Source organism: Sinohyriopsis cumingii, chromosome 12 (genome assembly GCF_028554795.1).
Source record: "Sinohyriopsis cumingii isolate HCF-2022 chromosome 12, ASM2855479v2, whole genome shotgun sequence".
Taxonomy (NCBI): Eukaryota; Metazoa; Mollusca; class Bivalvia; order Unionida; family Unionidae; genus Sinohyriopsis; species Sinohyriopsis cumingii.
In genome coordinates this window covers 104252305-104268715 of record NC_142972.1, presented here as the reverse complement: position 1 = coordinate 104268715, position 16411 = coordinate 104252305, and the positions used below count along the sequence as shown (strand labels likewise).

General features: G+C 34.0%; 1 protein-coding gene across 2 annotated transcripts in view; it reads right to left on the bottom strand.

The window, feature by feature from the left end:
• LOC149787162 (uncharacterized) overlaps positions 1-14085 on the bottom strand; it is a 39513-nt gene extending 25428 nt beyond the window's left edge. Inside the window, exons 1-3 of one of the 2 annotated variants that reach the window (XM_089977662.1) lie at positions 13850-14085; positions 10488-10635; positions 1734-1826 (exon numbers count right to left, since the gene is read on the bottom strand). In XM_089977662.1, the coding sequence (XP_089833788.1) occupies positions 1734-1826; positions 10488-10560 (166 nt within the window). In that variant the 5' untranslated portion in view covers positions 10561-10635; positions 13850-14085. Of the gene's footprint in view, positions 1-1733; positions 1827-10487; positions 10636-11509; positions 11579-13849 lie in introns of those variants that run through there. The other variant, XM_089977663.1, reaches the window with a different exon arrangement.
• Positions 14086-16411: the final 2326 nt, after the last annotated feature.

Sequence of the window (16411 nt, the reverse complement as noted above, 5' to 3'; positions counted from 1 at the left end):
AACACTATCATTTGTCAGTAATTTTCATTCAGCCTTTGAGACTATTTCAAGCTGTTCTACCTGACAAGATGCGGGACTTCTTTTGCTTAACATGCCCTTTGTGTTTCACTGCATGAATGCTTTAAATCATGTTATTGTATGCCTTTACATAATTTGGAATGTGTTATGATCGTATGACACAACTGCAAAAATAGTGTAATTTTCTTGGAAGGTGATATGGTTTTCTAATCCAAACTATAGAAATAATACAATTTTCTTGGAAGTTGTTTTGGTCTTATCATCAAAAATGTAGAAATAGTTCAATTTCCATGGAAGATGTTATGGACATGTCATCAAAAATGTAGAAATGGTACAATTTCCTTGGAAGGTGATATGGTCTTATCGTGAAAAATGTAAAAATGGTTCAATTTCCTTGGAAGGTGTTATGGTCTTGTCATCAAAAATGTATAAAGAGTTCATTTCATTGGAAGGTCTTATGGTCTTCGGATCACAGCTGTAGAAATAGTTCAATTTCAGATGTATAATATGACCCCTCAACATAAAGAATAAAATAGCAAACAACTAATGATTATTCACAGCTGCTAAAGATTGAAGCAACTCATATAGGTTAACTATAATTTTGTATAGATTCTTCACCACTTGTATCAAAATGGATATTGACATGCCAAAAATGTGATGCAAAAATACAATGATTGTTTACATCCGCATCTATACTTCATCTCCTGTATTGGTATTGTCAAAAGTGTTTATGCATTGACACATCGATGGTGTTACTACTACTACTTACTACACCTGAATAAAGTTAGGTTATTAATAGTCTCTCAAGCTGTAAGATGCTCAGTCCATCATATAAAAGTATCAGCTCACTAATGTACAGATCCTTTCTTTGAAAATGTCATGCTTTGAAGTCTGTCACTGTTTTATTTCTACATTACCCCTCCCCAGCAGTTTCAATTTGCGCAGGAAATGTGTTAACAGAAATATAAATATGTTCATGTTCTATGAATAAAGTCGACAAAATACATAACATTAAGCATCATATGTACTGGCGAAGTTTGTTAACAAATTAACCCTAAAATTGTTCAATGTATAATGCAGCTGTTCATCACATTGGAATATTATGGATAAAATCCATGCAAACTGACAGTCTTCATTAAAAGATAAAAGAAAATGAATGTTTATTGAGCTGATATATGGAAATATTTCCCGCAAGAAGTGGAAACATTTTGTACTATCTCTTATGACAATACAATATTTCTACTCTACTCGTGAAATATTTGTGTAGATACACTAAACATCTAGACATCCAGTGGGGTAGCATGGTTAACCATTGAGATACCAGATAATCTCATCAGTATGCATGGAACAAATCAATTATTAAAAACTCATCTGACGTCATAATGATGCAAGCATGTATTCAAAACTTGGTATGAAATGGATCTGAAATATGGTTTTAAAAGTGACTGCATGGTTAAACAATTAGATGTAAGATCACCTCATTAGTATGCATTGACCTTGGTCTTTATCAAACTTTCTTGCTCATTATCAAACTTGTAAGAGATGTTAATTATATAAATCCATACCTCCTGTTATAAAGAAAGCAGACTTCATAGTGGCAACAAGTAATTGTTGACAGAGAGACAATGCACAGTGGATAGCACACAATCCACTATGGACCTAGAACAATACACTAAAGGCATAGAAGATAAATTAGATAAGATGACACTTTATACCTTTTGACTGATACAGTTTACTTGGAATGTTCATTGCTCTAGTCCTCACATCGTGGACATGGGTCACTTTTTGGTCTCGGATATCTGTGCTACCTGAATGAAGAAAGTGGTATCTTACACAAAAAGAGTTCTATGTATCTATTCATGTAATTTGAAAGTGCAAAAAAAAAAAAACGAAGAGTTAACAAGTAACTTTGGTACGGATTTATCTCATTTCTAATACCACAAAAGTTTTAAGTAGTGAAATTAGGTGTTCTTGTGATACAGGTGTAAAGTGCCTAGTCCTAAATTAAAGAGAAAACAGAACAGGTTGATTGGACACTTATGATACTAACCAATAACCATGATATTGAATATAACATCCCCAATACATAAGATACATTCAAATGATAATGTGTAACTACACCAAGTTTCATCACTAAAGCTAAACGGGTCTGAAACTATTGAATAGAAATAGAAATAATGGGAAACAAATTACTGAATCATGACTGTAAAGATAGGAAACTAATGTGGGATACAGCAGTAAATGATGATAAAAAACATGATGGAAAAAGATTACTTACTCATTACAATGAAAAGAGCACTAGGGTAAGATACAACACTAAATCATGACATAGAAGTATACTAGGCTTATTTGCATAATCACTAACAACTCATTACAGACTGGAATGGAATGTGTGATGTCAAATTCAAAATATTTGGCCTTGAACGTGTAACTAGAACTACAAATATACTACACAAAGTGCCATCAAATATCATCCGTTAATTTTGTATGGCTTGAAAGGTACATACTGAAAAGGAACACGAGGAACACTTGAGATACTGTACCATGACCTTTACCTAGGAGACCAAATCCCCAGTTGTAATAAGCGACACATCACTCCAAATCTAATTAACAAATCTCAAACGACTTGAAAACCATACAATATAGAAAGAATGAAGAAAAATGAAAATTCCCGAGTCATGAAAAATGACCTTAAAGATTGTAATCTCAGATATGTGACAGACCTTCTAATGGTGATGTAAAGTATACCAAGTTTAATAAGTATATCTTAAGCAGCTTCAAAATTATAGACTGTAAACAAAGGGAAGATGGATGGATGGACATAATGATGGATAGACGAAAAATCAAACACTTTCTCAGGAATGACAATTAATACATGGTAAAGCTTGGAGAAAAGTATTTATTGCTGTTGCTCTGTCATGATATGGTGTGTTGTATGGTCTGATATTATGGAAAACTCTTTGGTGGTATAACATGAGTTTTCAAACTTCTAAACAAGTCAGATAATCATACACTTTATAAATAACTGAGTAGAAAACTATATATATATATATATATATATATATATATATATATATATATATATATATATATATATGAACCACATGCATTATAAATAATATGGCATTTAAAGTGTTGGTATAAAACAAATTCATATACCAATACTATTAGTATATCAAATTGTGAACCGCCCCTGGCACAATAATACGCATATGTAAACATTCTTGCTTAAGTAAAACAGTGTCCTATTAAATCTAGATCAACGATGAATTTCCACGCCTTAATCATTAGTGACGTATGAAAACAAGGATTAAAAGGGTTAATAATCCCGTTTTCTAAATAAATTTAATATGGTACACAATTTCATCTGTCTGTTTTTTGTTACCCCCTCCCCCTTCACTCTAATGCAGAACAGAAAAACTATGCAGTAACCTGGGGTAGGAGAGAAAAAGGTTTTGGGTGGGATGAAAACCTTGAAACTGAACCTACACCAAGTATTCTACAAGAATATGATTCATCGTAATGGTATGTATGCACTTTCCTTGGGATTTATCTACAGTGTTTATATAATCAATGATACAAAGTTGCAAAGCCTTTCGATATTGTACGATAAGTCTCTGGGTTACGTGGTCATACTGTGGTGTATTTAATGTCTTGTTGTTGTTGTTTCTTAAACCTGTTATATTACATTTGAACAGTGTGCTGATTCATTGTAATGCACACCATCCTCTCGGGGGAAATAGTTGTAACATCGATAGAGTCTATGATGCGACCTTCCCAGGAAGTACAACTGTACCATCACTAGGGTCTATGACTCTGACTCCATCTTCCCAGGAAATACAACTGTGCCAGCACTTGGGTCAATGACTCCTCATGGTATACAACTGTACCAGCACTAGGGTCTATGACACCACAGGGAATACAACTGTACAATCACTAGGGTCTATGAATATGACTCCACCTTCCCAGGAAATACAACTTTACCACCACTAGGGTCTATACCTCCATGGGGAATACAACTGTGCCATCACTAAGGCATATGACTATGACTCCACCTTCCCAGGAAATACAAATGTGCCATCACTAGAGTATATGCCTCCATAGTGAATACAAATGTACCATCACTAGCGTCTATAACTATGACTCCTAAACTGAAGCTTTCAGTGATTTCTTGTGCCCATGTGACTGCAAGGTTTGAACAGAGTGCTTTTGCATTGTAATATGCTTCCTCCACTTTATAGGGAATACAACTGCACCATTACTAGGGTCTACATTTCCGGTGCCATGCATGTCTATATGTTGGTGATAGCTGCATCTCATTAAGGTAGACCAATGTCTAAAGTTGAAGACATCTATAAAAGCAAGTTAATCATGTGGACTTCCTTTTCTTAGTTTTTGATTATTTAGTGTTTCCATTTTTTTTGTTGCTTTATTGTACAGATAATTTTTCTACTGAGGTATGAAGTTAAATGTCTTCAACCTTAAATCAGCATCACAATAGTTCATGCAAATCACTTTTATAACTTGCACAGTTTAAACTGTTCATTTTAGAGAACTGATGTTGGGATATTGAGACAGCTTGATAAATGGATACATCTAGTGGAACACATATCATCATGTTTAGAATAGGTCACACAACAACATCGTTTGCACAATTGCTGGTATTTTTATTATATTTGTGACTCAGATTAATTTTACTGAAACTTAATGTATGAAACTGAAAAGAAGACAAGTTTATCTGTGCCAATGCCCTCCAGTGGCCAAAACAAAATATTGTCAGGGTCTCTGACAACATGAAATCACCTTATCGGTAATATAAATGATCTCTGACAACAATAAATCACCTTATCGGTAATATAAATGATCTCTGATAACAAGAAATCACCTTATCGATAATATAAATGATCTCTGACAACATGAAATCACCTTATCGGTAGTATAAACGATCTCTGACAACAAGAAATCACCTTATCGGTAATATAAATGATCTCTAACAACAGGAAATCACCTTATCGGCAATATAAATGATCTCTGACAACAAGAAATCACATCGATAAATAAAAACATTTATATTACCGATAAGGTGATTTTATGTTGTCAGAGATTTCGCCGTACTTTATTGATAAAACGTCTGACTCCTGTGGTAATGCTGACTTTTACACTGCCATATCATGTTGAAAATGAACTGTATCAAAGCAATATAATCTACTGTATACAATAAAAGAAATTGTGTAAAGCATCCATTGTTTTCCCCTTCATTTATTTCTGTCCAAATGAGTGTTAACGTTATACGTAACCCTTCGTAAAAGATCAACACCTGTGTTCATTGTTTACAGAATGCGTAGAGGTGGTAGTAGATATATAAAAGAAACGAAAATTAATGTTACGTAAAACATTTTGTGTCCTGCAATACAAAAAAGGTTAAATATAACACTTTGAACGTATGAACAAGCTATTGTCAGTAGATAAATATAACAGAACCGTTTTATTTTTTAAGATCTCGAATGCCATTGCTGTGTTCCAGAGCTTCCCGACAATTTTTAACACATTCCTTAGTAAAACAGATAAAACACAAAACAATGTGTATTAGATCTAAAGTTTCACATATTATTTTCTCCAATAATTTTATTTCGTTTGCATCAGGGCATATAAATTGCACGATCATCTACGCATCGTCCATTTTGTTTACATTAGATACAGTGTTCGTGACCGTGTTTTATGAAAGGTCAAGGCTGACCAATGCTCCTAACAGTTGTTAAAGTACGACAGGGATCCAGTCTACTTGTAGACTCAGGTGCTGTTCATTGTGACGTCATCAGGATATAGTGACGTATGATCTTCAACCGTTTAACATAGTCAGACGTGTTCAGTCGCCGCAAGACAATAATTACGCGCTGATTGAACCAAATAATTTTGAAAAATCATACCATTCTGCATCATAACCACTGTAGGCACAATATACAATCTAATCTAAGTGTGCTGCATTTTTTTCCAAAGGGTCTGATGTTCTCCAGGGGTATTCTACTCCTTAATTCATAGCACTGCTGTACTGTGATAAGTATACTCAATGGAACTGAAGGCCAGGTCAGTGGCGTTATCATGTGTGACGTACACTAACTGTTTATTCATAGACTGGATTCTAAACTTTAACAAGAACAAAAAACTGGAACTTTAGATTTACGAGTTGGGTATCCAAATAACCGAGGAGGAACATTTTTAAAAAATGTTATCATCCTCGTCATTGTCATCATTGTCAAATTATTCATCAAAATAATCGTCACAAGTATAGCAGTACCTACATCCTTGCCACCAAATTTTTATAATCATTATCGATGTTAATTTGGTCATGTACGATGCTCGTTAATTCTATTATTTCTGTAATGTTGTTGCTATCCTTCATGTGTTATCGTTATGTTTGATGGGTGGGGGTGGGGGCTTTCTTAGGCTAACCGACGCTTTCTTTGTTATGCAGTTTTGTTGTTGTTTTAGGGTTTAACGCCATTTTTCAGCACACGATAGGCTCTACATGGCGGCCAGTATTAATGGTGGAGGAAGAACCCGGGAAAATCCCGGAAAGTAGCACTGACCCACGAGAAACTACTGGCAGGCTTTCTCACATACCCACATTAGCCGAATCCGAGACTCGAACCCACGCAGTCAGAGGTGAGATGGCAGTGATCCGTAACGGAGAGCGCTTTTAGACAACTCGGCCACTCAGGGCCCCTATGCAGTTTTAAAGTGTTTCAGGTTAGGTTGAGTTGGTGTTTTTACGTGCAGCAACACAAGTAGGTTATTTAATGCTCAAACAATTGGGATAAAGTGTCTTCGCAAAAATTGATTTTCGTTTCCATCCGTCCGTCATTCCTTTGTTCGTGTATACTGAATTGTTACACTGATTAGGAGATGATTATCATACGGGGTATCATGTTTCAAGAGGATGAGTAGATAACAGAGAATGTTTCGGATCGTGAATTGCCGAGATTGGGGTTGGGTGGAGTTGGAGAGTGCGTATAGGTAATCGGAATGCCATCTACACTGACGGATGCAATACGGAGACAACTGGAGTAAAGTCTCTTGTCCAAGAACATGCTATCTGTCATATTATGATTGAAGATGGTGGGGTATTTCTTATTCTAAAAATAAATCCGTAAGATACTCATTTCCATAGCCTTCACACAAAAGAGGGGCTTACGCAAATTCTTTTGTAGACTTACGAAGTTTTCTGAAGAAATATGTTTGTGAAACGTGAAAGGTTTTCTTATGCTTCAAACTTAAGACCATTTGTGCATACACTTGTGTTAGTTTGTGAAATGGAGGAGGACGGCCTAATCTATCTGGCTACAGAATCTTCTGTAATTCACGATCTTGGTTCTGAAAACGGGTTCCTTTTTCCATTTTTTTTTTCATTTTCATGAGAATGTAGTTTTTCCTTATTTTTATTTCAGAAACAAAATATTCACATTTTCCGCATAATTATCAAGATTTGTGTATACACGACTTTGCTAATAACTGGAGAAGTTTTACAGCTTTATGTAAATAGACCTTTGTAATATTAGAACAGTGTGAAAAATTGATTTGGGTTTCATAGTGTGTCCTATTTTACATGTATCAATATTTCTTATTTTTGCCGTAGGGAGGGTGATTTTTTACCTCTACTCAGTGATATAAAGAATTTCGTTTATATCGATCTAGTAATTTATTTATGCTAGTTGCAGTTTATCTACCTTCTCTTTCAGTTTACCATTGATCTCGTATACCTGAACTTGCTATGTAGTCAATTTCGCTTTCCAAGACAATACTTGGGGCCACAAAAGAACTTTGATATAAGTGAAGAATACATAAATAAATAAATAAATCAAATATTTTCTTTTATTTCATTTCGAGTTTGAGACTTTAAAGGATATCATGCTGGTAAAAATATATTTTTAATCTGGATTTATTCGTTTAAATACAGTTCATGGTTTTATTATATCAATTAATTGAGGTTCTGATATATTGTTTGACAATATCAATAAATGATTGTATGACAAATAGCTAAATGTATAATATCACACATTCAAAATATTTCTGATAACTCAAGCGTGAATACGTGTTCTCGTAAATTGATTTATGATATTATTAGGACAGAATATTTTAGTACAAGTAATAAGATTGAAATTTTCTCTAAATAATATTAAACGTAAGTTGATAAATTATATTGACAGTAAATTTCTATTAAAATGTATTGAGATTGAATCCATTTATTCGTTGTTACAATTATATACTACTATTCAACAATGGTTATGCTGTTATGATCAAGTACGAACCGTCTCATACACACATTGCTTGTATCTCAGACTCAGAAAAAAGTACATTCATTAGGTTACGTAAATAGATGAACTAGACAGATTCCATAGATTTTTCTAGAGGTTAAATACGCTGATCTTGCAGAAGTACGTACATATACCCAGACGATAATCTGTAGAGACTACGAAGCCTCGTTTTGAGATTCTGGCCAAAGCAAAAGAACTAAGACTCATACCCATATTTGGCTTTGTCTTAAGAAACTGGTATATAAAGCCCCAGCCAAGGGCTGACACCAGTTTTGCTGACCAGAAGCTCAAACAGACCTTTGTCTTTACAGGTAGGATTATGATCTATGTACAATTTTTCATAGTATAAGCCTTTTTATTGTTATAAGAATTTTTAGTGTTAAGGTGTTAACCTAACATCAGTATGTCTAAACATTAGATCATTTTGATACTTCTTTACTATTATTTAACATAATGTATTAGAAAGTTTAATTGTTTGAAGAACTTATATTTACTTATAATTATATTATTGATTATAGTAAAAAGCAACGCTCGCTACAAACTTCATACTCAGTAATAGTTAATTTAGAAATAAAATACACTTTAAATAATAGAATTTAATATGTTGACACTTTAGAATAAATTCAATAAAATATATTTCAATTACAGTATTAGTCTGAAATATTGAAATTTAGATTATTTTGCTATCGTGAATTTATTCGATATTTAATTATCTGTATTACATTCTAAACGGCAGATATTATACAAGTATGATGTTGGTAAGTGAAATAATATCTTAGTTTTATATGTATTTCTGATATCCGTAAATTGAGCTTGTTGTAGTTTGATATTGAAATGTAAGTTTATATGTTGAGTATTTCAATAAAGTTATGCTGGCCAGAAGCTAAAACAGACCATTGTCTTTACAGCTCGATTCCATACCCTCGCAAGCCAAGACTCTCAAACATGTAGCTGTATTTACAACATCATCAAGCGACACCTCTTTCAAGAGGATTGAACTTCCTTTCTTCTCTCTCTCTCTCTGTCGTGTTTGAGAAACAGATTGACTTAGAGTTTACGAAACAAATCTTTCGTAAAAGTTGGCGGAAAATCCTTTCATAAAAACATCATAAATTATATATATATATAATATTTTGAACATATGGAATTTTAAATTAATCAACATTTTTTGAATCAAATATTTTCACTAATATTGATAGGTGAATTTTTGTAACTATGTTTAACCTGCCAATGATAGGCACACGGATTTATTTTCTGACATATATAACCATGGCTGTATATATATATATATATATATATATATATATATATATATATATATATATATATATATTAATATATATTAATATGTTTCAGAGCACAGTCACGTTTTACTTTGATTTAAAGGTGCCAAGCACAATCATTTACATTTTGATAATTAACAGATTGTCCATTGAAGCTCCATGGAGATTGCAGTTCCCAATATATATTGATCTCAGATCTTTGTCCTCAACCAGCACCACACATGATATTAAGCTTGGACACGGAAGGAATAGGCATAAAATTTACAGTCTCTGCCAGTCATTGATCAGTGATTTTGTTGAAAATGTTACACTGCAGTTACTAGACCTAAATAAAAATCTTCATTTTACGTTTAGAAGATCAAAAAGTAAATGGAAAAATTATTTATATTATAATAATGGCTCATTATAATATTGTGAAAATTCAAATGCTATGGGGGGGGGGCGCGCTGATGAAAATATTTACGAGTTTAACATAAAAACAACTGTGTTAAGTGATAATGTGTATTTGTTTACAAGTTTCGATGGGATAAGCGTGTTGTACACTATATAACATTCAGGAGAATAAAATGTTGGTTTATCAGTTTTAAACCAAAAGATATATCAAACAATATTCTAGAAAGCATGAATATTTATATAGTACATTAAGTGATGACAACATTGAAATAAGCTGCGTCAAACCTGACAGTGAGATTGATACAATTTTTCTGTATGAAAAGGAATAAATTACGTTCATGTGCAGGTTAATTGACATAGTTGACATTATACAGGTGAATTTGAAAGGATAATTCTAAATGTTACTTTTCTGTGTTTAACGATTAGGGTGGATCATGTTATCTGTGTACAAGTCGTTATATTCAGTTTATCTATCACATACCTGTCGTTTCTAGTTCGATAGTCCTATCTTCGACCAACCTGCAAGCAGTATATTGTGATCTTGATGTGGCCATCGTGTCGTTTTAATCGACTGTGAATCTAGGTGAAGTGAATTGTCAACCTAACACAGTGCTAATGTTAGGACATGGCTGCAAAAGAAAGGGAACCAGAATCCATTATATAACAACCATTTAATTTAGAGATACTTTTTGAGATATCACCTTGTGTATAAAAGAACAATGTCTTAGGAATCAAGTAAATATATACTACTATGTACTATAAAACTAATTATAGAGTATATACATGTGCGCATTGAAACACCGCGTATGATTGCAAAGGCAAACAATGAGAGAAGGCCACTGAATTAATAATCTCCAGCATGAATAACTATTTAACTGTAAGGTGATTATACATGCAGGCCACTTAATTAATAATCTTCAGTATGAATCGATACATACATGTAATATATGAATATCCACTTAAATAGATTTGAACCTTTGCAAAAATATTATCTCTTTAACTCTTCGGAGATTCGAACCCAGGGCCACGTGTAAACGATACTCGTCGCCATTTCTGCACGTACGACTAAACACATATAAAAAAGAATGATACAGAGTCGGTGGTATAAGCACTCGTACGTAGCAGACATACTCGCATGTGGACCTAGTAATTAATTCTAATATAACTAAATAGTCATTTCGAACTTAAATCAAGGCATAAAGAATTAAAGATATGTTAAGCATTCACTAGAGAATCCACGGATAACACTTTCCATTTTGTTTCATTTATATTTGTAACTCTGGAAAATTGTAATGACAATGAATTGGGTAGAGGAAACAGTTTAAAATTATCGCTTTCAATTCAAAATCGTTTACTTGTTTGAAGTCGCACCTATATCTACAAAAGACCGGTCATATGAACATATACGATTGAAGTCACAACTGTCTATCAAAGGCCGATCATGTAAATATAAGACTTTGAAGTCACACTAGTACATTATAAGCCCGTCACACAAATACATACCGCTGAAGTCAAATTTGTCACTCAAAAGCCAGTCATGTAAACATGCTTGTGATGTCTCACCTATCAAATGCCTGTTATGTAGAAAAAGAGTTGTAATAATTTTTTTATACTTTACAACTACCTCTTTAAAACTTGCATCTAAGAAGTTAGAATATACTTTTAACGCGATTAAATATACTTCATACGCGTTGGAGCATGCTTCTAACACTTTGAAGATACATGTCAAATCCTGTGAGAGCGGGTTTTATACCCTGGTTTGAAACCTAGGTTTGGTGATAAGTATGTAGAAATACCTATCTACATCTATCGGCAAATCAATTGTCATAATTAGTCACTTTATAGATATATAATGCGGTCGGTTGTAAATGGTGTTTAGACCTATACTCATATTGCAACCAGAACTCATCTATACATCCGACCTAACGACGACTAAAAAGACGTTCTTCCACTCACGCTTCAGTTATTATAATTAAGCTTTAAATATGCTCACGCAGACATCATGCAATTGATTTCTACTCCAAAATTTTAAAAATACGAAAGTTTAACAATAGTTAATATTGTTGATGTGAATTTGTAGGTATGGTTTGCACCAACGTTTTTAAATTTCAAAGCTGAACCGTTTGTATTTATGATTTATGTTTCAAAATGTACTATTTAATATACTGACTTAGTAAATGTCTAGTAAACAACATTATATATATATATATATATATATATATATATATATATATATATGTATGTAATCAGCTTTAGAACATCTAAGCCACCACTGAATAGTGGCATCCCTCTTATAGAACTAACTGTGGAGATTAGATAGCATTGTGCCGATCGCGGTTCTGACCACACGTATAACGGACACATGCATACTACATGAAGAGCGAACCGCGACCAGACTGGACGTCCTGCTGATAGACACTGTATTACTGCTAGATGAAATGTGTCGTACACGATAGTCACAAAAAACTGTACGACATTGTTACCAATAAATCTGTTGTACACAATATTGCCAGAATTTGAATTCAATTTGAAGACAATAACATTATAATGTAAGAAAAACTTGTATTTAAACAAATGCATAATAAATGTGATGGATCATAGGGTTTTTTGCTTATTTATTTATGTATTTCTTGTATCTATTGTAATACCAATTAATATTATCTAGCGATTTCAAACTAGAAGAAACATACGAAACTATCTATCCATACTATGTTACTACTTTTCATTTCCACAATATCAAATCTTACAAAATTAATGGCATTTCAAAATTGCATACACCAGAGTACTTATTAGGATCACTACCGTCCTACACTCAAGTCTTTGTCAAATCGATTGGAAGTTTATCGATTGTTGTCTGAACTCAACAATGATATTTATGTCAATACTGGATAACAAATACCTCCGAAAGTAATATCATTCCATTAACAGTTGGTATATTTATTTAATTGTGGGCTATATGAATGCGTATCTGTGTCGTTACTCTGATATTTGTTGTTGTTGTTGTTATGGGGTTTAACGCAAATGTTCGGTACAGAATAGGCCAAACATGGCGGCAATTATTACTGTGGACAAAGAACCCAGCAAAAGTCCGAGAAGAACTATCGACCCCACGAGAATGTACTGGCAATCTTTATCACGTACCCACTAGAAAACACGCAGAGGTGAGATGGCAGAGGTATGTAACAGTGAGCACTTGAGACCAATAAGCCACTCGGGCCCTCCGACTGATATTTGCAAAATAGCATTGACTAGATAGAAGTTACCGTAAATATGAATCCGGGTAATATGACTGAGTTTATAAATAGTTAGTCTGATACTGACAGGTAACTGCCCCACACCCACTGTGAATATGGGTAATATGAATGTGCATTTGTTTAGTTTAGTAATCATACAAAGAAGACTGATACTAACATAATTTATGTAAATCCTTAAAATGTAAGATTCTTGAAATAGCTGGCATGTCACATTCGGCAACATGTCTTTTCTGCCTTCCTAGGCAAAGTTGTGTCGTTTTAGACGAACACGCCAATCACTGCAGTGAACTTTTGAAGCATGTATGAACATGCTAGGTAACGTATAAATTACACCATACCTGGCTGATTGTGTTTCAAACTATTATTTCAAAGATGTTTCAGTCCTCCAAATATTTGTCTACAAAATATAAAGCAATGTCATTCCAGTAGCATTTTATACACTGACTGGATACGAGATTCTATAATTGGGAAAACAGGAATTCCTCTGTATGTAGTCAGAATAATATTTGCAAAATACATTGACTAAATAGAAGTTATCGCAATTGTGAATACGTGTAACATGGCTAAGTTTGTATGTAGTTAGACTTACCCTGGCTGATAAATGGCCAACACCCGTTATGAACACGTATAATATGAATGCGCATTTGTTTAGTATAACAATCATATAAAAAATGATACTTAAAAAATTTGTATAAATCCCTCAAACTGTAAACTTCCTGAATTATCTGGAATTTGACATTTTGACATGTATTTTTTGTATATTCCCAGGCAAAGTTGTGACGCTATAAACAAACCCGCCAGTCAATGCATAAAATTTCTGATGCATTCAGCAACAAGCAAGCTAGGTACTGAATAGGTAACTCCGTACCTGATTAAGATATGCTGTTGGTAATCATTAGTTCAAGGACATTTGAAAGATAAAAATGAATTGTATCGCTCGGTCTCGTGTTTTGTTCAAACTAAGAAAGCAAAAATGAAACAGTATGAAATAAAGAGCAAGGATCAAATTATGAGAACAAAACTTCGACCTTTACATACAAGTCTTTCTGTTTATTTGAATTTAGTAACTCGAATATTTGCATCTACCTACCTATCTATCTACCTACCACTATATCTATCTATCTGTCTATCTATCTATCTTTATTTCTGTTTTCTTTCTTTCTTTCTTCTTTCTTTCTTTCTTTCTTTCTTTCTTTCTTTCTTTCTTTCTTTCTTCTTGTCCGTCTGCCAGATACGGCTACAGTGCATTAAAACCATCCTCCTTTTCCTCTCTTTTCCTTTTATACTATTGTTACCACCACCACCACAACCATTACTACAATAATAACACATACTACTGGTTCTACCACTACTACAAGTGCCGCTCTTGCTACCACAACAATCGGAACTCTGCATCTCACCAAAGAGTATTGTCAGAACTACTGGCAGGACACCCAATTAGGTCGAACCACTAACACTGCTAATGCTGCTTTTATATATGTACTATTCCACTACAATGACATCAACACTGATCATCTCATCAAAAAATAGGATTGGAAACACTACTACTGTTAATGATGTATTTATTGCTTTTACTCATAAATTAATTGTATGCTATGTTTTATACAACCTCTCTGCCTGCTGTCGCTATTAACACCTCGTTGATATTCGTACAAACGACACTGTTTCATTTTTTTCTTTTACCTTTTTTACTCTTCTTTTGTGTTGTTGACACCAGCAAAGCTGCTGCAGATCCTTACTGATCAATAAAAAAACCCACCAATAAAATCAACAGAGGTGCTGCATCTGCTTTAATTATTTCACCATCTTTCGAAATACGACCGGCATCATATATACTATAAATAGATATACTCATATGACACATTGGGTCTAAGATATTACTTAGTCCACTTGAAATTACGGCGTTCAGGAAGGTCTTACCGCAAAGTAGTATGAAACAAAATTATACGATATACTCACCTGTCTAGTGCATAAACCTCACGTCCGGCTGTGCTTGCTAACGCGAGCCATCACAGCGTTGTCGACATTGACTCCTCTGTGCTTACTAACGTGTGCCATTACAGCGTTAGCGACATTGACTCCGTTCTGCTTGTTAACGAGGGCCATTACAGTATTGTCGACAATGAGCTCGTGTGGTTTGCTGGAGTGGGCCATTGCAGCGTTGCAGACATTACGCCAATGTGTTTGCTAACGTGGGCCATTGTGGAGTTGTAGAGATTGACTCATTATGTATGTTAACGTAGGCCAGCGTTGTAGACACTGATCCCGTTGTGTTTCCTATCGAGGACTATTACAACGTTGTCAATTTAGACGTTCACTGGCTGTGGTAGTGACAGCGGCGATCATGGGGATGATGATTGTGGTCAGACGTTTATATTAATATAGTTATTACAACTCCACTATTTCTACATTTGTGTACCTATTTAGCACCCTGTTTTGATATAATATATTTTAAGTTCTGGTCTAAAGGTACAGCTGTCGAAATTAATGATTATCCAAGTCGGTGCTGGTCATGCTTGATAATTTAAATCATACTTAACTTTGCTTAGCCAGTCAATGTCTTTTTATCGCCTTGAGTTCACTTGTAATGTGTAATTGTGCATAATTCGAGTTATTTATTTACATGTGTTTATTTTGTTTCGGCTCATGCGAACAAACCTTTTCATGTGGTCTACATCAGTGACGTTCGCAAGTGGAACAATCTCGGTCTTTTCAGTAAAGTCGAGAAATAACGTTCACGAATAAGCGGAAATGGTTGACAGCTGTTCGGATCGTAATGTTCGAAGAGTAAATGGCATACTAAGAACGCTTGATCTTATAGTAAAAGCCGCACAGGTCGTGCATGCACATTTGCTCATCTTAATTTAAAAATAAATTGTTGTTTATATAATCTAGTATTAATTTTGCCCAACCAAAATCTATTCAGTCCTGAATATCGAATGATCTGCACCTTAACTGTTATCTATAAACTTTCAGAAGAAAACTATCGATCGCTGTGGACGTTTACAAGGGATGTCATGCACTAAATTTGTGAGAGAAAAAAAGAGCACGCCAAGTGTAATCGTCACAATATACGGTAGTACTAATTTGTTGAGACTTCAATGTAGCATTCACTGTGACATCACAGCGCACGACATTCAATACGGATTGT